This window comes from Neovison vison, chromosome 9 (genome assembly GCF_020171115.1).
Source record: "Neovison vison isolate M4711 chromosome 9, ASM_NN_V1, whole genome shotgun sequence".
Lineage (NCBI taxonomy): Eukaryota > Metazoa > Chordata > Mammalia > Carnivora > Mustelidae > Neogale > Neogale vison.
In genome coordinates this window covers 6,795,435-6,818,163 of record NC_058099.1, presented here as the reverse complement: position 1 = coordinate 6,818,163, position 22,729 = coordinate 6,795,435, and the positions used below count along the sequence as shown (strand labels likewise).

The following is a 22,729-nucleotide window of genomic DNA, read 5'->3' as shown; positions in this document are numbered from 1 at the left end:
TGCGGGCTATATAGTATTCTCAAAGACTAAAAAATGTCCGAGTCCAGCCTCTACTTGGGGTATTTTGCTTAGTTCACCCTCCATTAGGAGTAATACTGCGGCGTTTAAAATCCTAGCGTTCCGGATTCATTTTCCTAGGCGCAGCTCTCTAAGTAGGTTGAAAGGTATGAACCTTTTAAGGCTGTTAAACATACTGCAAGGCTGTGTTCTAGAATCGTGCCGGTTTCCCACCCAACCAGCCATTCCCCAGCCACCTGCATCCTTGTCCTGTGGCTCGGATTTGCCCAAGTCCTAGAACTTTTGACGTACGGTGTAGTGGGTAGGAGGGTAGATTTTGGTGTCAGACAGACCTGGGGTCTTGTCCTTGTTCGCTTGTTTTGCCAAGTAGGAACTTCCTCTCGAGGCTCTTCTGAAGGTTAAGTCAAGTAGTGGAAGCGGATTAGATCAGTGCCTGAGGCTTCTCAGCGCGCCTAAGTCAACTCCTACGGCCGCGCGGAGGTCCGGATGCTGTCCGGTGAGGGGCGGGCGGGGCGGGGCGGTGGCAGCCAGTCACGAACCAGGAGCGCGGTGATACGCCCGCACGGTCCCGCCCCCTCTCTCTCGCGGCGCGCGTCTTAAAAGGGCAAAGAAAGGGCTCCGGGACATTTGCTCGGCGCCAGTCCTGACCCACTCTGTTGGGGTTCCCTAGGTTTTCGAAGCGTCTGTGAATGGAAACGACGAGGATCCCACCCTCTCGCGCCCCTATCCAGCCTCCTTCCCGCTGTGGGCCCCGTAGACCGGCGCGGCCCCTTTAAGAGCCTCGCGGTCGGCCGCCGGAGGTCGCGGCGTTCCCTCGGCGCCCCGGGCCGCTCTCAGCCTCCGCTCTGGCCGCGCTCTCCGCCATGCAAGCGCTGCGGGCAGGCCTGACCCTGGTGCTGGGCGCGGGGCTGGGCGCGGCGGCCGAGAGCTGGAGGCGCCGACGGCGGCCGGACGCGCGGGAGGCGCCGGGGCTGCTGGGCCGGCTGCCCGTGCTGCCCGTGGCCGCGGCAGCCGAGCTGCCCGCCGTGCCCGCGAAGCCCGGGGCCCCGGTGGGCACCGGCGAGCTGGCCAAGTACGGGCTGCCGGGGCTGGCGCAGCTCAAGAGCCGCGAGTCGTACGTGCTGTGCTACGACCCGCGCACCCGCTGCGCGCTCTGGGTGGTCGAGCAGCTGCGGCCCGAGCGGCTCCGTGGCGACGGGGACCGCAGCTCGTGCGACTTCCGCGAGGACGATTCGGTGCACGCGTACCACCGCGCCACCAACGCCGACTACCGCGGCAGTGGCTTCGACCGCGGCCACCTCGCCGCCGCCGCCAACCACCGCTGGAGCCAGAAGGCCATGGAGGACACCTTCTACCTGAGCAACGTCGCGCCCCAGGTAGCGGCCGCGCCCCGGCCCCTCAAAGACTCTCGGAGCCTCGGCTTGCGCTGCGCGGAGCCGGGAAGCTGCCGAGCGCGCGCTCCGGCTCAGGCGCTTGGCTGCTCAGTCCGCGCGCCCCTGGCGGGAGGCACTGAACACCGGGCCACCCAGCACCCGCTCCGCAGTCCGACCTTAACTGTGGGCCTCTGGGCATTTCCCTGAGCTTCAGTTTCCTTGCAGCGCCAAGGAACCGAAGACAATGCGTACAATGTACTGAGCACACTTCCCGGCCCTTGGCAGGCATTCAGCAGGGAACTGAGGCACAGAGAGGCAAAGGGACTGACCCATTGTCACACAGCAGAAAACTCGGGCAGTCTGTCTAGAGGACCCTGAGCCATTGTCCCTACTACCCTGCCTTGCCTCCCAGGAGTCCGAGGAAGTTAATTTGCAAAGCCAGCTGTTAGCAGTCACTGTGTGCCCTCTTTCAGGCCCTGTTCAAGTAGGGCTTGGAGACTTGACTTGGGCTCTGGATAAGGCCCAGGGGTTCTGAGCCTGCCATCTGACTTTTGCTCTCCCAGTGTCACAGTTCCTTGCCCATTTGACTTGACACGGGAGAGCTCAAGAGCAGACCCAGGAGTTCAGCTGGGATCTGCATGAGGTTCAAAAAGGAGAGGGTAGGGCTGGCAAGGTGCCTCCCCATGGGCCCCTGGGGATGGGTACAGGGAGCTTGTTACTCTCTCTGAAGAGGGAGAAGTGCCTCTTTCCTTGGTGTGGCTTTTTGGATCCGAGAAGCTGTTTTGAGGCCTGGGATGTTAGTCCTCCCATTCCGTCTGGGGGCAGGCTAGCACCCCCTGAGCTCTGTCATGGCCAGGTGACCTAAAGGGGTATCTCCTTCCTTGAACCCATTACCTTAGCATCTGACAGTCTGAGCCCCACTTCTTCAACCAGGTGCCCCATCTCAACCAGAATGCCTGGAACAACCTGGAGAAGTACAGCCGCAGCCTGACCCGCACCTACCAAAATGTCTATGTATGCACAGGGCCGCTCTTCCTGCCCAGGTAAGGCTAGAACTTAGGGGGGGAGGCACTGGGGATGCCAGGGCCTACCATTCACTAGAGGCCTCCTCCTGCCACTCATCCTCCAGGCCTGCCTCAGCTTCTGGGTCCACCTGCAGTCCCAAGTCACATCATCTGGTTTCTTGCCAAGGGTGTCCGTCCCCTGCACTTCAATAGCTGGAGGCCTGTGGGATACCCGCTAAGATGGCCTCTTCTGCCCCTGGCAGCAGGCCCCAAACCTGCCTCTGTTCCTCTCTCCTCACCTCTTGCCATGTGCTCCTGACTCCCCTTCTGTCCAGATAGAAAGCCTTGTACCAGGCTCTTGCTTTCACAGCCTCCTCTGCTTGGAACAACCCTCCTCACCCTTCTCCTGAAGCCAGGGTTTGACCTCCATCTCCCTGATCCCGAGTCTTCACTCTTGTCCCTCTGCAGCCCCACCTCCCAGGTAGAAGGGATCGGGCTCCCCTGGGCATGCTCAGTGAGTTTTCTGCCCACTGAAGACAGACTGGGGAGGCAAAGGGAAGCCATCAGCCCTGGAGTCCACAGGCTTCAGATGGAACCCAGGCCCTGTCACCTGGTCTCTGGGTGCCATGGGCAAAGGACCATGGAAAGTGGGCATAATAGCCATTCCCTCCCCTGTGGCTGCTTAGGGGTCAAAGGGGGGATGGGGGATCATCGCAGTAGGCGCTTGGCACGGGCTGACCAAGGCACCGATCATTAGCAAGTGCCTCCTGCAGCCTGCTGGAAGGAGTAGGCTCTGCTAAGGGGAAGATGGGAAGTCCTCCGTCCCGTGTTCTGGGCCCCAGGCCCAGTGCACGCCCCAGGCCCAGTGCACTGGGAATTCAGGGTCTAGCCCACTTGGTGCCCACCCTCCACAGGGGAGGCAGCCGTAACTCCAGGTCTGCACGAATGAAGGTGAATGCCCACGAGGCCTGGTTCTCTTAACAGCATTTATTGCCACCCCCACCCTGCCTGACCTGGTGCTGGGCCTGAGGAAAACAGGGGACGGGGGTGTCTACCCAGCAGGGAGCACCTCCTGCCTCCTGGGGGAGCCAGGAAGGGCATGGACGCCTCCTGCTAAGGGGGCAGTGCTACGGGCGGACACAAGGTGCAAGTCAGGTGCAAGTCAAGTTGGGGAAGGCTTCCTGGAGGTGCAGCCTCCCGTCCGACCAGACCCCTTGGGAGCTCAGAAAGGCCACGTGTGCCCCGCTCTGCCCGCAGGACGGAGGCTGACGGGAAGTCCTATGTGAAGTACCAGGTCATCGGCAAGAACCACGTGGCGGTGCCCACCCACTTCTTCAAGGTACTGATCCTGGAGGCAGCAGGCGGGCAAATTGAACTGCGCTCCTACGTGATGCCCAACGCCCCCGTGGACGAGGCGGTCCCGCTAGAACGCTTCCTGGTGCCCATTGAGAGCATTGAACGGGCTTCGGGGCTGCTCTTTGTGCCAAACATTCTGGCGCGGGCAGGCAGCCTCAAGGCCATCACTGCAGGCTGTAAGTGAAGGCTGTACCCCGCCGGACTGGGGGAGCTGGGTCGCATTAAAGGTGGTGATTTTTGGAGACAGAAGTCCTGGCTGTGTCTGTCCCAGGGGACCCTCAGGAGCCTTTAGCTTCCCTCCTGCTTGCTTTGCTGTCTTCTGCCTGACGGCACCTTCAGCTGGGCCGGGCGCCCGCCTGGGTGAGGCCAGGCTGCAGGGCGGCCAGAGAGATGAGGATGGCCTCCTGGAGGGGGAAGTGCGGCCACGGGCTGGGGTCTGGGAGGCTGGCAGGTGCCTGGCTGCCAGCCTCACCCACCCTGCCAACCTCACAGGGCTCGGCTGTCCAGGACCCACCGCCAGGGGCTTGCTGCCCTCTGCATGGCCCCAGAGAAGTTAAGAGCAAACTCCCCCCCATCCTGCCCATCTGCTGTGGGCTGGCTGCATGCCTTCTCCTCCCCACCACCCCCAAGGGCCTTGCCTCTCTGCTTCTCACTCTTCCCCTCTGTAAAATGTGCTCCTGATGTGATAATACCTACCTTTCACAGTCAAGGTCAGGGTCAGGATTAGGGAAGTTCTCAGCCCACAGGACAGGGTGGGTTTAGGGGTTCCTGCTGGTAGGGTGTGCCCTCAGGGACAGACTGTGTAGTCAGCCCCCTTGGAGACTACTGGAAGCCAAGGGCCTCTAGCATGCAGACCTCCCAGGACTGAGTCTCCCAGAGCTGGCTGCATACTGCCCCCCACAGCACTGAGGGGCCAGTGAGGCCCAGAGCGGAGGGCTGCCCTGCCCACTATGGTCACGTGTGAGGAAGTGGAACACTGAGCATACAGCTAGGGAAACAGGCCCAGAGCTGGAACGGCCAGGGTCTCCTGGGTCACCCAGCCTGGGAACAGTTGGGTGGGCAACTGCAGCCAGGATTCTGGACGCCCAGCTCACCCCTACACTATCCCTGCTGGAATTCACAATGGTGCGAAGCTGAGGCTGTCAGGAAACCATCTCCAGGGAAGGCTGGCTCGAGACCAGGCCTGCTGGGACAGACCCTGGCTGGCAGCAGAACCCTGACAGCAGCCTGGGGCGGGAGCGGGAGGCAGGCAGGCTCACCTCAGTGCGGATGGTGCGGCTGCCCTGGCTAGGACAGGTGTTGACATACAGATCGAAGAGGACGCTGGGTTCAGCCACCTCTAGGTTGGGGTCAGCCTCCACTCCAGCTTCCAGCCCCTGGAGGCCCCCAAACACCACGAGAGCATGCCTGGCACCACAGGAGGGAATCGGTCACTGCTCACCAGGCCACACCGAATGCAGCTTCCCAGGGCCTTCAGCCCCCACTCCTGGGACACAGTAGGGGCCCAGTCTGTACAGCTCTGCCCCCCACCAGACATGTTTCCGGCTCCACTCCCGCTACCCTGGTCCTTGCCCCAGGCTGTACCCACCTGAAGCTGGGAAGCTGGGCAGAGGTCACATCCGAGCCTCTCTCTGACGTCCCAATGGTCAGGTCATACCCGTCTTGGAAGGGGGCCTCAGCAAACACAGCACCTAGGGGAGAGACCAGGTCACTGGGGGTCCTGCTCCAATGCCACAGCCACTGGGCTACGTGTATCTACATACTTGGGGAGTGTGGGAGGGTTTGGGCCGGAGAAGGGGACTCAGGTAAGGGAGCCACACCCAGCCACACAACACACATCCACCATTCCTGAGACGTCTGCGACTCAGGAGGGAGAAACCACACCTGTGCTAGACCGGGGACACAGAGTAGAAGATGGGTGGGCAGGAGATCTGAGACCTCATATTACACCCTATACCCATCTGGTCCTTTTGTTCCATCCCCACCCCACGGCAGACATTTCTAGTGGATCACGACCCTTTTTCTCAGGAGTCCTTTACGGTATTCCAAGCAGCACAGTCAGGAAGACCAAGGCCCAGAGAAGGGAAGGCATTTGCCTAAGGACACACAGTAACGTAGAAGGACAAGGACCCTGGTCTGCCTTTTGTGTCAGGCAAGGTTCTCTGTGGCCTCCCAGAGAGGGTCAGCTCTTCAAAGGAGGAAGCGCTGCACTTACTGAGGCAGGAGGCCAGTCGGACTGTGTAGCCCCAGTACAGACCGGCTTTGGTGCGAGGGTCCTGCGAGGACACAACTTTTCCCCGGTAGGTCTTGCTTTCTGAAGAGGAAGTGGAGAGGCTGTGAAGATGGGGCAAGGGACAAGGCGTAGCAGGAGGCAGCTCTGAGCCCTCCGGCTGGCCAGGCTGGGAGGTTTCCAGATACCTGGGAGCTGTTTCTGGTTCAGCTGGACGGTCACCCGAAGTCCAGGCTCCAAGTTCTTGTCAATCTTCACCTCCTGGGGAGAAGCCAGGAGAAATGGGTGCTATTCCCCCAGAGGGCCAGCAGGTGTCCCTGTTCTCCCGGATGCTGAGGGCAGGAGGATCTGGGCAGCTGGCAAGGTACCGGAGGGGTCCAGGTCAGAGGGGTCCTTTGTCCCCTTTCTCTGGCACCTGGGCCAGGCCTGCTCTCAAGAGACCATTTGTGGTGTGCCTGGGTGGCTCAGTCGGTTAAGGGGCCAACTCTGGATTTCCACTCAAGTGCAAGATCTCAGAGTCCTGGGATCGAGTCCCAAGTGGGACTCAGCACTTAGTGCGGACTGGGTCTGCTTCAAGACTCTCTCTCTCTCCCTCTGCCCTGCCCCCCCCACACATGAGCAGGAGCAGGCTCTCTCTTTCTCTTTCAAATAAATAAATCTTTAAAAAAAGAGAGACCATTCTTGCAAAACAACTACCACAAGACGCTGGGCAAAGATAAATGCTCTGGGCCTGGCACAGAGCAGGAAGTAGTTCGTGAGATGAAATTCCAGTCTTCTGTTTTGAACACAAGTGGCTATGCCACTTCCTAGCTACAGCAGTTTGCGCAGCCACTTAACCTCCGCGAGCCTCGGTTCCCTCCTCCGTCAAAGAGCAAACCCTCCATACACAGCCCCTGTGACACAGCCCCGGGCCTGGCGTGGGGTCAACTGTCTGTGACGAATGACAACCAATGTCTGTGTTTCGTGCCAACTCTGAATTCAGGATAGGGCACTTTCTTTCCCTTCTGAGGTTTCTCTCTCTCCTGTTTTCTCCTTTCGTCTGGGTCTGGGTCTAGGTCATCCTGGTCTGCATTTAGCCTGTCATTGCTGATCTGCTTTTTGAGGGGAGGGGACCGTCCACCTGGAAGGGTTTCTGTCTCGACTCCAGAAGATTTGAGAATAAGCAGGTGGCAGACAAAGGCGCCAATCCCAGTGTGGCTCTGCGTCCTGCCAGAGCTGCCCCAGAAGGATTCTGAACTTATTTCTGTAGGGTTATGGTTGGGTTGTTTTGGGTCTAAGCGTGAGGACTACCTTCTGTTCATTTACTTTTTAAGAAACAGTACATTTGCTCTAGGCTTTAGCTACCAACCCCTGTTCGGGGGCATTTCTTTGGCCCAAGTCTACATCATGGGCGAACTGCAAGCACAGATGCCTGGGTCCAGGGCTCCCTAGACCCTGCCTGCCCTCTGTGGCCGTCGCGAGTCCAGAACGTATGTCCCAGCCTGCTCTCCCCATCCCTACCTTCTTCATGCCACAGTTGACAAAGGACCCATGGCCTGGCCGGGTGGGCCGGTCCACCACGATGCCTTCTCTGAACTCGGACTCCTCATCCTGACGCATGTGGTGAGGGCTGTCCAAGGGGTTCAGAAGCCCTGTGTGTTGGGAGATGCAAAGGCACCTAGTGGTATGGCAGGAACACTGGAGCCCCGGTCCAAGTTTCAGGCCTGCCACAGACCTGCCACTCTCCACCAGGCACAGGCCTTGCCCTGCCTGGGCCAGTTTTCTCAACTGCGCAGCCATTTCTCAGGGTCTGGGAGATGAACTCTGAGAAATGGGGGTCAGTACCCCCTTGCAGCCTTACCTGCAAACTGGAGATCCTGATGCTTGGGGAAGAACGCCTTTCTTAGGTACCTAGTAAAGAACATGGACCTCAGGAAGTTTGTGGGGGAGGCTGCCCCTGCCTGACCTGCACCTCGACCACCCTGCTCCTCCCTGTCAAGTTCAGGGAAGTCCGCCCTTCACGCCCTCACTGTGGACACTCCAGGTACTGCAGGATCCGAGCAAGCTGCACGCACGCCTGCCCTTTCTTGCCGACTCCCCTGAATTCTCCCTCCACGGTCCTGGAAAGAGAAAGACAGGGTTTCCAGAGCCTACTGTGGTCCCTTCAAGAGTTCCTCTACCCAATCTGACCCTTGCAGTGCCCCTGCTTTGTGACTCTTCCCACCAGATTCACCAGGGACAGTGTTCTCAGCCCAGGCAGGCAGCGACAAGGACCAAGCAAAGTCAATCCTAGCAGTCCCTCCCTCCTTGCTGAGGACCCATGCACTGTTGGATGGCAGCTCACCTGGATTCCTGGCCTTCTTCATCGAACACTATAATCTCATCCACACAGAAGATGGTGCAGGCCCTGGCGATCTGGCCAGCCAGGTAGGTGCGAAGCTCTGGTGACTGGGCATTGTCCAGGATAGAGCCTGGCAGGGCCACGCTCAGGGTGTAGGGCCGACCTGGGAAGTGGAAGGGCATTCATGGTCAGTCTGAGAGGCTAGGGCTGAACTTTCCCTCCCTCCCTCTAATCCCAGAGCCCAGAGTTAGAGAACTTTCCCCCTGGGAGGAATTTTGAGGCCAGCAAAATAGATCCAACTCCCCTTTCCAGGCCTCAATCTACCCAGGAGGAAAATGGACCTCCTGGTCCCCAAGGCTCCTGTGAGCAGGGCACACCACTGGGCAAGGCTGGAGAGGGGTTAGAGGTACCGGCCAAGTTCATATGCTGGCTCTGCCTATTACTCCCTCGGTTCTCCAGCTGGCAAATGGGGATAATAAAAAGAACTAATATTATTAGACCTTTTCTGTATGTATTTACCCCATAACCCTCAGAACTATTACTATGATCCCCACTGAGAGGTGGGACCCAGAGAGATCAAACATGTGGCCCAAGGTCACACAAAAGGCAAGACAGCAGAGATATGGGTTTAGGCTGTTTAACTCCAGGGAGATCACCATATTCTCCCTCCCAGAGTCGCCCAAAGGGAGCCACATAAGGGAACACTCAGGAAGCATTTCCTTGGTTTCTGTCCCCACTGTCACCATCATCACTGGTATCCAATGGGCTCAGAAGGCACATTATGACACCCTAACCCTCCTGAGGTTTGAGTCTAGACAAGGAGAAAAGATACAATTTGTTAGGGTAGATCCAGATGTACTGATGTGGAAGAACACACAGGGCACAATGTGGAATGAGAAAAACCACGTCCAGAAGCTAATGGATAAAGTGGTCTCACTTTTGTAAAACTGTATCTATATATTCTCTACATATGTATCTATGAGTGGATATAACATAACATCTGGAGAAACTTACACTGCCAGGTTTGCTAGGATTTTTCTTTTTTACAGTATTCTGCATTTTTGGGAGGGGGGCTGTTTTGAACAGGTATTATTTAACAAGAGAAAAAAAAGGCAAACTCTTATTATAATCAAAATAAGGGGTGCCTGGCTGGCTTAGTTGGTGGAGCATACAACTCTTGATCTCAGGGTTGTGAGTTCAAGCCTCATGTTGGGTGTAGAGCTTCCTTAAAAAACAAAATCAAAATAAGTAAATGAAAAACTCGATTAAAGCACACAGAAAGTGCTCAATAAAAAGTAAAAAAAAAAATAGGGGTGCCTGGGTGGCTCAGGGCGTTAAATCCTCTGCCTTCAGCTCAGGTCATGATCCTGGGGTCTCGGGATCAACCCCCGAATCAGGCTCTCTGCTCAGCAGGGGCCTTGCTTCCACCTCTCTCTCTCTGCCTACTTGTGATCTCTGCCTGTCAAATAAATAAAATCTTTAATATATATATATATATATATATAAAACTGTCATTATGATGATGATGATTTCTGGAGGTGTAAGGTTATGATATGTGATGTTTAGGCTCCAAAAGACTGAAATCTAACTAAGTATGAGGTTAGGACTCAGGTTTTCCCATTCTCTGGGCCTCAGTTTCTCCCTCGGGACCCACTGGTCTCTAACAACTCTTACAGATATGACATTCTCTTCCCTGCCCACGACAGCCTGCTCACCCTGGTCCTCCCTCTGTGCAGCTGCCTCTTCTTCCCGCTGGAGCTTTGCCTGTTCCTCCTGTGCCCGCTGCCGCTCCAGTTTTTTCATCAGCTTGAGATCCTTCCACTTCTTTTTCTCCTCTTTCTCTGGAGAAGAGGACACTTGGATTGGTGGAGGGGAGAAGGACATAGAGCAGTCCTGGAGATGGTGCCCTCCCAGTAAGGTCAGCCTGGGCTCTCCAGTGTTGCTTAGTGAGCCCTTCCTTTCCCGTTTTGGGTGCTGGGCGACCCAGAGGGACAAACCCGAAGGCTCTCCCCAGGTTCGGAAGCGCCCTGCTGGAGCAGCCTCGGGCAAGGCTAAACAGATCCCCTCCACTCCAGCCCCTTACTTACTCTGCTGCTTCCATTTTCGCCACTCGACTCTTTGGCCATGTTCACCCTAGAGCAGGACTCGGAAGAGGTATAGGATTGAGGCTGAATAATCACGGCTGGTAGGGGGTCCTGCCTATCAACGGGGGTAGTGAGGAAACCACGGAACGCCCCCACACTGCCGCGGCTGGCAGAGTAGGACTGAGTCTGACACTCTGCAAGCCCTCAAGTTGTTGAATCGCGTCTGACAGAAGAGAAGAGGAAACTGAAGCTCAGGGGGAGACCTGCCTACTGCCGCCCTGGGAGTCAGAGGAGATGCGCCACTAAAGGGCTCGAGAGGGCGGGCAGGGTCCCACCCCCTGAATCAAGCCTCGGTCGGAGTAGCCGCAAGGGTTACCTGACGCTGCCCCAGCCCTGGCTCGGACCCTGGCACCTACCCCCGGTTCCTACCCGGGCAGGAGCACACGCGGCCACCAGCATGCGGCACCTCGGGGCTCCCGGCCTCGGATCATCGACGAGCAGGGAGCGGGAGGCTCGGCCTGGCCCCGCCACGGGCCTCCACACGTTCGGTTCTCGCGCCCCCACCCCCTGTCCTGCCCGAGACCCCAGCTCCAGCCACTTACCGGGCCGCAGGGCCGCTTCTTCACGCGCTCCGCCATATTCGTCGCACACCGTCGGCCACGCCCTGCCAATCAGACTCACCCCTTCCGGCCACACCTCCTCCGAGCAGTCCAATCGGAGAGCCAATGGCGTGCGGGGGCGGGGCTAGGCGTCCGGAGGCTTTGCGAGCGCGTGGCCTGGAACTCGCAGGCCAGTTGAGCAGAGTGCGCGCAGACAGTGGGGGTCGAGCCGGGGCGGATCTTGTCGCAGGCTTCGGGGGTCCAAAGGGCAACTTGTGCATTGTTGTCCCGGATCCTTGGACCACCGGAGAGCCGCCCTCCGATTCCACACGAGCGCGACACTTAAAACTCAGCTCGATTTTATTTTACGTGGGGACCCTAAGGCCCAGAGCTGAAGTGTGATTCAGAGCTGGAAACGATCTTAGAATTTAATCGAGTTTTTTTTTTAAAATTAATTTTTTAAAAAGATTTTATTCATTAAAAAAAAAAAAGATTTTATTCATTTATTTGACAGAGATCACAAGTAGGCAGAGAGATAGGCAGAGAGAGGGAGGAAGCAGGCTCCCTGCCGAGCAGAGAGCCCTATGTGGGGCTTGATTCCAGGACCCTGAGATCATGACCTGAGCCCAAGGCAGAGGCTTAATCCACTGAGCCACCCAGGCGCCCCTAATTTTAATTTTTTTAAAGATTTTATTTATTTTATCTGATAGACAGAGATCACAAGCAGGCAGAGAGAGAGGGGGAAGCAGGCTCCCGGAGGAGCAGAGAGCCCGCCAGGCTTGATCCCAGGACCCGGGGACCATGACCTGAGACGAACGCAGAGGCCTTAACCCACTGAGCCACCCAGGTGCCCCGAATCCAGTTTTTTTTTTTTTTAATAGATGCATTCATTTGCTCTCTTTTAATTAATAGACTTTTTTTTTTTTTAAGATTTTATTTATTTATTTGACAGGCAGAGATCACAAGCAGGCAGAGAGGCAGACAGAGAGAGAGGTGGAAGCAGGCTCCCTGCTGAGCAGAGAACCCAATGCGGGGCTCCATCCCAGGACCCTGGAATCATGACCTGAGCTGAAAGCAGAGGCTTTAATCCACTGAGCCACCCAGGTGCCCCTAGACTTTATTTTTTTAGAGCAGATTTAGGTTTATCAAAAATTGAGCACATAGTACAGAGTTCCCATATACCCCTTCTCCCCTACTCATTTCCCCCCACCCTCAACATTTTGCCTTACTGTGTAGGTTTACTATAGTTGATGAACCAATGTTGATACAGTGTTATTAACTTAAGTCCATAATTTACATTAGGGTTCTTTCTTTGTGTTGTACATTCTGCAGGTTTTGGCAAAGACATAATATCAGGTGTCTACCGTCACAGTACGGTACAAAATAAGTCCACTACCCTAAAAATTCTGTGTTCCTCCTACCCTCTTCCAAGCCCCTGGAAATCACTAATCTTTTTTTACCATCTCTTTAATTTTGTCTTTCCCAGAATGGCATATAGTTGGAATCTAAGTATGTAACCTTTTTATTTATTCATTTTTATTTTTTATTTATTTTTTCAAGATTTTATTTATTTATTTACAGAAAGAGAGATCACAAGTAGGCAGAAAGGCAGGCAGAGAGAGAGGGGGAAGCAGGCTCCTTGATGAGCAGAGAGCCCAATGGGGGGCTCAATCCCATGACCCTGGGATCATGACCTAAGCCGAAGGCAGAGGCCTAACCCACTGAGACACACAGGTGCCCCCATTTATTAATTTTTTTTTTTAAAGATTTTATTTATTTATTTGAGAGAGAGAGACAGTGAGAGAGAGCATGAGCGAGGAGAAGGTCAGGGAGCGAAGCAGACTCCCCATGGAGCTGGGAGCCTGATGTGGGACTCGATCCCGGGACTCCAGGATCACGCCCTGAGCCGAAGGCTGTCGTCCAACCAACTGAGCCACCCAGGCGTCCCTATTAATTTTTTTTAAAGATTTTATTTATTTATTTGACAGATAGAGATCACAAGTAGGCAGAGAAGCAGGCAGAGAGAGAGGAGGAAGCAGGTTCCCTGCTGAGCAGAGAGCCCGATGTGGGGCTCGATCCCAGGACCCTGGGATCATGACCTGAGCCGAAGGCAGAGGCTTTAACCCACTGAGCCACCCAGGCACCCCCATTAATTCATTTTTAATTACTTATTTTAAATAAGCTCTACACCCATGGTGGGGCTCAACCCACAATCCTGAAATCAAGAGTTACCGGCTCTACCAATGGAGCCCTAGAAAGGCGCCCCCAGAAAGCATGTAGCCTTTTCACACACCCTTTCATTAAGCAATTTGCATTTCAGTTTCTTCCATGATTTTTCATGGCTTGATAGTTCATTTCTTTCCATTGCTCGATACTATTCCATTGCAGGGATATGCCAAAGTTTGTTTATCCAGTCACCATTTGAAGGATATCTGATTGCTCCCAGTTATGAATAAAGCTGCTATAAACACTCATGTGCAGGGTTTTGCATGGACAGGAATTTCCAGCTCACTTGGGTCAATAGCTGTGAGCCTGATTGCTGGATTGGGGTGTTAAGACTGTGATGAGCTTTGTCAAACACTGCCAAACTAGCTTAGGAAGTCACTAGACCACTTGCAATACTGCCTGCCATGAATGAGCTAAGCTCTCTCTTATGTTAGTACATCTGAGGGGCACCTGGGTGGCTCAGTCGGTTAAGCAACTTCCTTTGGCTCAGGTCATGATCTCAAGGTCTTGGAGTTGAGCCCCGGTCCCCCAGGTCAGGCTCCCTGCTCGGAGGGGAGTCTGCTTCTCTCTCCCCCTCTGCCCTCCCCCTGGCTCAGGCACGCCCACACTCACACTTGCACGCTTTCTCTCTCTCAAATAAATGAAATTTTAAAAAATATATATAATAAAAAGAATAAATAAATTTGAGTTAACTGTGGGAGCAAGTCCTGGTTTAGAAGGGAAGGGAGGGTTCATAGCGCAGAGTGTCCTCCAACAGTAAATCTCTGACCCTAGGTGGGTGTCCTACACTTCAGTTCAATTCTGACCATTGGCGCAGATCCTAGAGGTTAAGGGCTCAGTCCCACCAGACCATCCCCCCCACCCCCGCCATTTCAAATGCCAGGATAGATTGGGACATTTCCAGATTGGGGCATTTCCAGCGTTCCCCCGGAGCTCAGTAATTCCATGAAATGATTCACAGCACTCAGGAAGGTACTGTACTCACATTTTCATTATAAAGGATACAACGCAGGAACAGCCCAACGTGAGGGATGCACAGAATGAGGTTTTGGGGGAGGAAGGTCCACGAACTTCTGCGCCCTGTCCCGATGCATCACCCTCCCCGCACATTGCTGTGTTCGACAACCCAGAATCTCCCCGAGCCTCACTGATTCAGGGTTTTTTAGGTGGGGTTTTATTCCATATGTACGATTGCTTAAATCATTGGCCAAGGGAAGTGACAACTCAATGTTCAATCCCTTTCCCCTCCATCGGGGCCTGCGGTTGGGACCAAAAGCTCTGACCCTCTACTGACATAGTCCAAGGGGCTCATTATGAGTACAAAAGACAGTCCTAGGGGCGCCTGGGTGGCTCAGTGGGTTAAGCGTCTGCCAGGGGCTCAGCTCATGATCACAGGGTACTGGGATCGAGCCCCGGATTGGCTCCCTGCTCCACGGGGAGCCTGTTTCTCCCTCTTCCCACCCCCTGTTCATCTCTCTCTCAAGTAAATAAATAAAATCTTTAAAAAGGAAAAAAAGAGACAAAAACAAAAGACAGTCCTATCTCTCAGCGAATTCCGAGGGTTTTAGGAGCTCTGTGCCAGCAACCAGGGACAAACGCTAAATACACCCTATTACGTTGCATGTTGCCATCAGCTCCCCCAATTAAAAGGCTCACAGGAGCAAACACATGGGCCTGCAACGTAAGGGCAAATTCAAGCCCCAAGCACCACCTTCCAAATGAATTCAGGGTTACTGTTGCTTTCCAGAGAGACGCCCACCCCTGGGAACAAACTTGCTTCTAGGTGAGCCAGATGGCTTTGGGCAAGTCACATCACCTCCGAAGTGGTTTGCCCACCTGTAAATGCAGACAGTAACTCCCATCTCAAAAGTCTGTTTAACAAGGTGGTGGGCATCTTGGCCCTCGCCACAGGGAGGTACACAATTACATGAGCTACTTCCTCCCCCTTCTGCCTAAACTTCCTGACCCTCCTGGCCTGCGCTCTGACCCCCTGTGAGACAGGAGACTGTTCGTGTCTTCCCTTTCAGACAGAAAGTGGAGGCCCTCACCTCCTGCACACACGCACAGTGTGCCACAGTCACAACCCCCATCTGAGCCCTGGGTTCTAGGCCGGGTTTTACCACTAACCGTGACTTCGGACAAGACCCCCGTCCTTGCCCTGCTTCGGGCCTCGGTTTTACTCCACAAAACACATTTGTGCAAACAGGGGCTGGGATCTAAGTTTCACTAAGGTGCCTTCCGCTCTGCCCCTGTTCCCATCAGTCATCAGCACCACTGTGTGAAGCAGAGAAGCCGCTAATAAGAGTGTAAATAACTTATAACTTTATTATGGATGAAAAATACTCGCTTGAGAACTCGAGCCTAAAGGCCACTTCCCGAGGTTACCTAAGCAGATAAGGAAAGGAAGGGGTGCCGGAGCCTGGGCTGGGGCCAGAGCAGGGCTGGGACTCAAGGCCAGGACACTGCTGGACTCTGTTCCCTTGAGTCCCACACGAGGAGACCCAAGACTCTGTGACCGGATCTAGGGAGGAGCAGGGAGAGGCCCGGGTCAGTTCCACCTTCCCATACAGGTCCTGTGGGAAGCGCTCCAGAACCCACCAAGACCAAGAAGGAGGGCTCTTCCCTGGGGACATCCTGTGTCGCAGAGTAGGCAGCCCCAAGCTCTATCTGCGCGCAGCCTGGGAGGGGCTGATGCGCAGGCACAGAGCAAGCGGGAGCCAGGCGGGGCCGCGTCAGGGCCTGAGCTCATCCTTCCACTTCTGCAGCTTCTCGTCCATGGCCTGGAGCGTGGACTCGTCCTGCACCAACACATGTCAGTCCTACTCCGCCCTCCCCACAGCACCAGTGGGCCACGGGGAGCTTGCGCAGGTCCTCTCTCCCCTCCAAACCCCGTCCTTTACCTTCACAAAACAGAAGCGGACGTAGTGGTCAAATTGCTTCCGATGCGGGGTGCTATAGAACACGGAGACCGGGATGGCCGCCAAGCCCTAGGGAGGAGGAAGCCCACGTCTGAGAGCCTTCCCACAGCACGGCAGGCCCTGGCTCTGGGGGACAGAGAGCTTCCTGTCGTGGCCTGGGGCAGGGACAGTTAGCTTGGGTGCAACACCTCCCAGGGATGGGTCAAGGTCAGAGGAAAAGAATGGCAGAGCATGGTTCCCAGTCCCTCCCTGTATACAGAGTGGAGGTGAAGGCTGGGGGGGGGGGCAGGGGGTAGCAGGGGCCTGCCATGTGTTAGATCAGGGCAGACACAGAGGAGAAATCAACCTCAACGTCAGAGCCCAGAGCCCACCCAGCTGGGCATCAATGCGCCAACCCCACACCCTACAGACAAGCCGGCCAAGGCCCGGAGAGCCCAGGGATGCCCGCCAGCCGCACAGCATCTTTCTGCAAAATTCCAGACAGAGATGCACACTGGTCCTAGCTCTGATAGCAGAGGCTGCGCTGGACTGGGGGCCTGGCCTCGCCTCTAATAACGCCCACGGGACCCTGGCCGAGCCCAGCCCACCTTGTTCCTGATCATCCACTTGACGAAGCGTCTGTCGTAGGGCTCATCTGCATCGCCTGGCAAGTCTGGCATCTGGGTCTCTGGGGGGACAGAAGCCACACTTAAGCCCCGGCTGCCTCTAGCCACCCCCCTCCCGCCCTACCTCTGCCCGGCCTGGCCAGTCCTGCTCACTGAAGTCTGAGATGTCTGCGATGAGGAAGTAGCTGCCCTGGGGGACCACGGGCCTCAGGCCCACAGACTGCAGACTGCGAATCATGTGGTCCCGGTAGCGCTGCACGGCTTGCGGCAGCTGCACGAAGTAGCTGCTGGGTTGGCCAAAGTGCAGTTGCTCATGCTGGAAGCTCTGGGCCACGGCGGCCTGCGGAGGGTGGGTGAGCATGGGGCGGGCTGATCGGACAGGGGAGGGGGGTTGGCCCGGGCTCTGTGGTGCCTCTCCCCCCAAGGCCGGGTCCCCTGCCTCTCCTCACCTGGCCCTGCGTGGGACAGTGATAGATAGTGTTCTGGTGGACGGTACGCAGGTGCTTCATGAGACTGTCCGGGCCCAGGGCCCAGCCCACCTGGACCGGGAATACAGGGAGGGGGTGAGGCCCTCTGGGGCCTGGCCACCCCCTTTCCTAATTCCCAGTGCAGCCTTGCCTGGCCCGGATCATGGGGGTAGGCGGTACCTCGACGGTACCCCAACCCTCGTCAACTCACCTTCCAGCCGGTGGCGCTGAAGCTCTTACCAGCGCTGCCAATGGTCAGGGTGCGCTCCCACATGCCAGGGAGACTGGCTGCCCAAGGCCAAAGAGAGACACTGCTCAGACGGGGGGGGGGGGGCGGGGGGGGTTGGTGGCTAGGCCCCAGACACACACTCAGGCTCTGGGCACCCCGGCGCCCGCTAGGTGTTAAACTATTTACGGGGCTCATCTGGGCTCATGTTCATGACCATCCCTGGGGGCAGTGCCATTGCATCCTCCTGCTCTCTGAGAGGCTAAGTCACTGCCCCAGGTCACACGGGCCCTAACCATGGGGCCTGTGTGGACTCCCAGACTGGGCTCAGGGCCCTGCCTCCAATGTCAGGGGAAAGGGACGGTCCCAGGCAGGCAGGGCTCACCGATACTGATGTGCTGGTGACCATCGTAGACCAGCCACTGGTAGACCTCATCACTGATGCAGATCACGTCATGCTGCTGGCACAGGCTGGCCACCAGCTCCAGCTCGGCCTTGGAGAACACCTGTGGGGACCACCCCCAAACAGAGACACCTGCTCAGGGAGATGAACGGATACCACCGAGTTGGCTGCTAAGGGCTTTTCCATCCCATTCTATCGAATCCCTTGCAACACTGACCCTGGGAGGTCTGTTGCGAGTTAATAGAAAATATACACGTTGGTCTCTGCCCCCGGCCCCCGGGGCTCCTGGCACACAGCTCCTGCAACCCTTGTAAATGTCTTAGTGACAGGAGCACTAATATTGGGTCTTTGACCCCTGACAACAGGGCTCCTAAAGCCCTCCTAAATTCCTTAGTGAAAAGAGCACCAGAAGTGGGTTTTTTTTGTTCCAACGAGGCGACGCTGGGCGGGCACCTGCGTAGCTGCAGCATCAGGGCTGGTCACCAGAATGACCAAGCGATGATTAGAAACTGAAACTGGAATTTCAGCCCTACCTGTATCCTACAGAGAGCAGAGGGGTTGGAAATGGAGTTGATAGTAATTAATCATGGTGCGCCTGGGTGGCTCAGTGGGTTAAGCGTCTGCCTTCAGTTCAGGTCATGATGCCGGGGTCCTGGGATCGAGCCCAGTATCGGGCTCCCACTCCCTGGTCGGTGGGAAGTCTGCTTTTCTTCTTCTCCCTCTGCCCCTCCCCCAGCTCATGCACTTCCTCTCTTAAATAAATAAAATCTTTAAAAAATTATAACGACTAATGATGTCTATGTGAGGAAGCCTCCATAAAATCCCAGTAGTACAGGGTTCAGAGGGCTTCCAGACTGGTAAACATATCCATATACTGGGAGGGCAACACACCCAGGCCTCGGGGTCCTCCCAGACCTCGTTCGGTGTATCTCTTCATCTGGCTGTTGTCTCCTTTGTCATCTGTATCTTTCTCAACTCCTTAATAAACTAGTAAGTGGAAGGAAGCATTTCCCTGAGTTCTGAAAGCTGCGCCAGCAAATTAATAGAAATCGAAGAGGGTGTGGTTAGAACCTCAAATTTATAGCCGGGCTGGCATCTGAAGGGCAGGCAGCCTCATGGGGCTTAGCCCTAACCTATGGGATCTGACGCCACCCCAACACTGACGCTGGTGTTGTAGGACTGCCGGGTGTGGGGCCCCCCCACACCTGAGGTCAGAGTGTTATAAGGGCAATGGTCGTATGAGGGATAGACACCCAGTTGGACAGCTGGATTTTCCTCTGCGTCAATTCTGTCATGTTCCCATTGGACATATGAGAAAACACTCCAAGAGGTGAGGTCACCATTCCCAGGGTCTCAGGGGTCACAGAGGTACCCAGTCTGCTCCAGCAACCAGCACTTCCGCCTTCCAAGGGGATTCCCACCCCTGTCCCTGGGACCCTGGGGAGTCTCGGTCCTCAGAGCTCATTACAAGTTGCCTTCCCATTTCACAGATGAAGAAACTGAGGCCCAATGCAGCAAATCAGTAACACAGCAGGGACCTGAACCCAGTCGGGAGGGCGGTCTCTCGGGTACCTTTCCCACGGGGTTGTTGGGTGTGTTGAGGATTAGGGCTTTGGTACGAGAGGTAAACTTGCTGGCCAGCTCTGTGGGGTCCAGCTGCCAGTTGCTGGCGGAATCCAGTTCCCCGTCCTGGGTAGGGCTCTGTGAGAGGAGATGAAAGGGGGCAGCAATTAATTCCCTAGCCGACCTTCAGCTCCTGGGATTTGGCCCTCCTTCATGGGCATCTGTTTCCGCCCTCTCTCCTCTGGGACTCTGGACAGCCCCCCATCCCGGAGAAACAGGCCTCCTTTCCTTCCTTCTTTCCCACCTCCCAGGGGCCAACACGACACACTCCTTGGACCCCTCTGCCTACCCACACCCTACCCAGCATCCTCACCGGCTTCAAGGTCACAAACACAGGGCAACCCCCTGCCATCAATGTCATGGGTTCGTAACAGTCAAAGAAGGGCTCCACGATGATGACCTAGCAAAAGGATCAGATTAGCTGGCCCCTTGGCCCTCATCCCGACCCAGCCCGAGCCTTGCTCACTCACCTCATCTCCTTCGTCCACCAGGGCCTGGAAGGCTGTGAACAGGGCTCCATAGGCACCCACAGTCACCAGCACGTTCTTGAGCGGGTCTATCTCCTGTCCCAGGAGCTTCCCAAAGAAACTTGCCAAGATCTTTGTCAGGGGTGGGTAACCCTGGCAAGACAGCAGCCGTCAGCCCGCCTGGCTCAGCCGGGGCCACCCTCCTGCTCAGCTGCATCCAGGGAGTTCTAGCACTTTCCAGCCATAAGCCTGAGGCAGATTTGGCCTTTCATGTCCTCCACCAGCGCTGGCCATCGAGCCTGTTCTGCACAGGCCCAACGCCCAGGGCTAGGATTTGGTGGAGAACGGACAGAGTGTGTATTTTGCGGAGAACTGTCCAACTGAGCCCCATGGTGGTGGCAACTCCATGACTGAACCCCTTCCTTCTCAGTTTAAGAAGCACATCTGTGCCATCGGCTCATCCCAAAAGCCTTGCAAGACACGTATTATTTGATCCCCACAATTTGCTAGGTAGAGAAACGGAGACCCAGAGGTAGGAAATGACGTGCTCAAGGTCATGCACAGTTGAGGAGCAGGAAGGGGGACTCTATGGAAGCACCCCACTATGAGAGGAAGGTTGGATCCATACGCTTGTCTTGAGGCTAAGCCAAAGGCCTGAAACCCCAAGGTCTAGAACTTTACCAACTAATTCACTCAACCAGTCTGGACCATGTAAAAATTTAAAATTTCTGTCCAGCAAAATATACCAGGAACCAAGTTAAAAGACAAAACATTGCAGACTAGGAGAAAGAGGTCAGATATTTAATATATAAAGAGCTCTTGCAAAACAACAAGACAAAGATAGAGACCCAAATGAAGAAATGGAGTTGGTCACGAAAGAAAAAGGACCGATGCCCAGTGCACATATGAAAAGGATAATAATTGAAGAAAAATAAAAGCAACAATGAAATATTGCTCTAAGAATATGTCAGTATTAAAAAGATTGGAAATGCTCATGGCTGGCTATAGTAGGAGACAAGTGTGTTGGTGGGGATGTGAGTAAACCTTTTTGGACGGCAGTATGAAGATATCCATCACATCTTTAAATGTTTACACCCTTTGACTCTCTAGTTTGGCTTCCAGGGTTTTGTTTGAGAGAAAGGCATGTGTACAAAGATATACACACAGAAATATTCAGTGTCATTGCTTATAAAAGTGAGATAGTCAAACCAGCCCATCAGAGCAGGGCAGGTTCAAGAATTTATAGCACAGCTAAGCAGGGGAATACCATGTGGCCCTTAAAGAGAATGAGGCTATTCTGACATGGAAAGTTGCCCATGACAAGCTGTTTAGTGAAATAAACAGGTTACAGAGCATTATAGTATGAGTCTGTTCGTGCCAAAACCCTCAAATCTCATGTTAGGAATATGGGTGTGTGTGAGCATGTGTGTTTATATAAGCACTTTAAAATGTTAAAAGTTTAAAGTCTAAATGCTCAGTGAAGTAGCAAACTCTTGGTCATAGCTACCTCTGGGTGGCGGAACTGGACAAAACTCCCTCCAGGTAATTCTGATGCATACCAAAGTTTAAGAAGCATTCACTGTTTTACTAAACCAAGGATTGACAAATATTTACCCTATGACCTTTACAGAAAGAGTCTGGATTTGGAGTCAGATGGGTCAGCAGCTTGTCTTTCGAGACGCAGCTTACACGCCACCTCCTCCAGGAAGCCTTCTCTGGTCTCCCCAGATTTCATTCCCTTCTTCCTGCTCCCACAGCACCCCATCCTCCCCTATTACAGCATATCAAATACCTTTATTTTCTGCTTTGTTTTCTTTTGGTTTTTTTTTGGTCTGCTTTTCCTACTAGACCCTGAGCTCCCAGCTCATGGTTTTTTGTCTGTCTCTCCCCAGACCATGAGCGGTCCCAGGGCCTGGAACAGAGGAGACACTCAGTGAACAATGAACTATAGCCACACTGAATTCTCTGGGCTCTGCTCCAGAACGCTGATATCCATGTGGGCCTGATGTTCAGAAAGGCCTGACCCTTCCTCCCCCAGGGCCTCCTTGAGGCCTGCATCCCAGGGCCCTGGGCGAAGCTGAGACTCACAAATGCCTTGGTGTACTGGTTGAGCATGAAGTCACTGTTGAGGGCGAGCTGAAAGGCTTGAATGGCGAAGTCTGGGGGTGGGAAGTCGGGGAAGCCTTGGCCCAAGTTCACGACATCATACTCACTGGCCATTTTACCAAACTCCACCCTGAGCAACAAACAAGAGAGTTGACACCAGGCCACCTGGAACCTGGAGGTGAGCGGCTCTCTCCAGGACAGGATGAACAATGCACTGGGCTCATTCCAGAAAAACTGCGCAGTTAAATGCGTCTGCCCCAGCCTGAGATCTGTGTGAGGGTCAAAACTGGTCCCTGCTTTGGAATTACGTGGGCCAAGCACTGGGCCAATCCCGGGTCCTATTTTTTTTAAAGTAGGCTCCATGCCCTGCATGGATCCCAGTGTGGGACTTGAACTCACAACCCTGAGATCAAGACCTGAGCGGAGATGGGGAGCCCGACGCTCCCCTGACCGAGCCCCCAAGGCGGCCCTATCCTACCCATTCTTTAGAAATATTTGTTGAGACTTCCTAAGTGGATTTCACGAACTAGAGTTTGAAATATGTGCTCAAGGGGCGCCTGGGTGGCTCAGTTAAGCATCTGCTTAGGCTCAGATCATGATCCCAGGGTCCTGGGATCAAGCCCCACATTAGGTTTCCTGCTCAGCGGGAAGCCTGCTCCTCCCTCTCCCACCCCCCTTGCTGTCTCTCTCTGTCAATTAAATAA

At 55.0% G+C, this 22,729-nt stretch overlaps 3 protein-coding genes across 6 annotated transcripts in view; 1 reads left to right on the top strand and 2 right to left on the bottom strand.

Moving 5' to 3' along the window:
- Window positions 1–629: 629 nt before the first annotated feature.
- On the top strand, window positions 630–3,993 carry ENDOG (endonuclease G). The gene is made up of 3 exons (XM_044264735.1): window positions 630–1,394; window positions 2,325–2,434; window positions 3,653–3,993. Exons 1-3 carry the CDS (start codon window positions 882–884, stop codon window positions 3,933–3,935), a joined length of 906 nt encoding a protein of 301 aa, XP_044120670.1. The 5' UTR covers window positions 630–881; the 3' UTR covers window positions 3,936–3,993.
- On the bottom strand, window positions 3,972–11,023 carry SPOUT1 (SPOUT domain containing methyltransferase 1). The gene is made up of 12 exons (XM_044264377.1): window positions 10,988–11,023; window positions 10,389–10,434; window positions 10,017–10,142; window positions 8,305–8,464; window positions 7,991–8,080; window positions 7,822–7,871; window positions 7,482–7,612; window positions 6,170–6,242; window positions 5,967–6,065; window positions 5,340–5,442; window positions 5,011–5,158; window positions 3,972–4,155 (listed from the first exon to the last, which is right to left on the bottom strand). The coding sequence occupies exons 1-12, from the start codon at window positions 11,021–11,023 to the stop codon at window positions 4,087–4,089; spliced, it is 1,131 nt and encodes a 376-aa protein (XP_044120312.1). The 3' UTR covers window positions 3,972–4,086.
- A 4,486-nt stretch (window positions 11,024–15,509) lies between these two features.
- KYAT1 (kynurenine aminotransferase 1) overlaps window positions 15,510–22,729 on the bottom strand; it is a 32,826-nt gene continuing 25,606 nt past the window's right edge. For 3 of the 4 annotated variants that reach the window (XM_044264734.1, XM_044264731.1, XM_044264733.1), the window contains 11 exons: window positions 22,008–22,155; window positions 19,923–20,072; window positions 19,766–19,852; window positions 19,402–19,530; window positions 17,812–17,932; window positions 17,412–17,488; window positions 17,183–17,272; window positions 16,887–17,073; window positions 16,716–16,795; window positions 16,111–16,197; window positions 15,510–16,008 (listed from right to left, as the gene is read on the bottom strand). In XM_044264734.1, the coding sequence (XP_044120669.1) occupies window positions 15,943–16,008; window positions 16,111–16,197; window positions 16,716–16,795; window positions 16,887–17,073; window positions 17,183–17,272; window positions 17,412–17,488; window positions 17,812–17,932; window positions 19,402–19,530; window positions 19,766–19,852; window positions 19,923–20,072; window positions 22,008–22,155 (1,222 nt within the window). In that variant the 3' untranslated portion in view covers window positions 15,510–15,942. Of the gene's footprint in view, window positions 16,030–16,110; window positions 16,198–16,715; window positions 16,796–16,886; window positions 17,074–17,182; window positions 17,273–17,411; window positions 17,489–17,811; window positions 17,933–19,401; window positions 19,531–19,765; window positions 19,853–19,922; window positions 20,073–22,007; window positions 22,156–22,729 lie in introns of all 4 variants that reach the window. The other variant, XM_044264732.1, reaches the window with a different exon arrangement.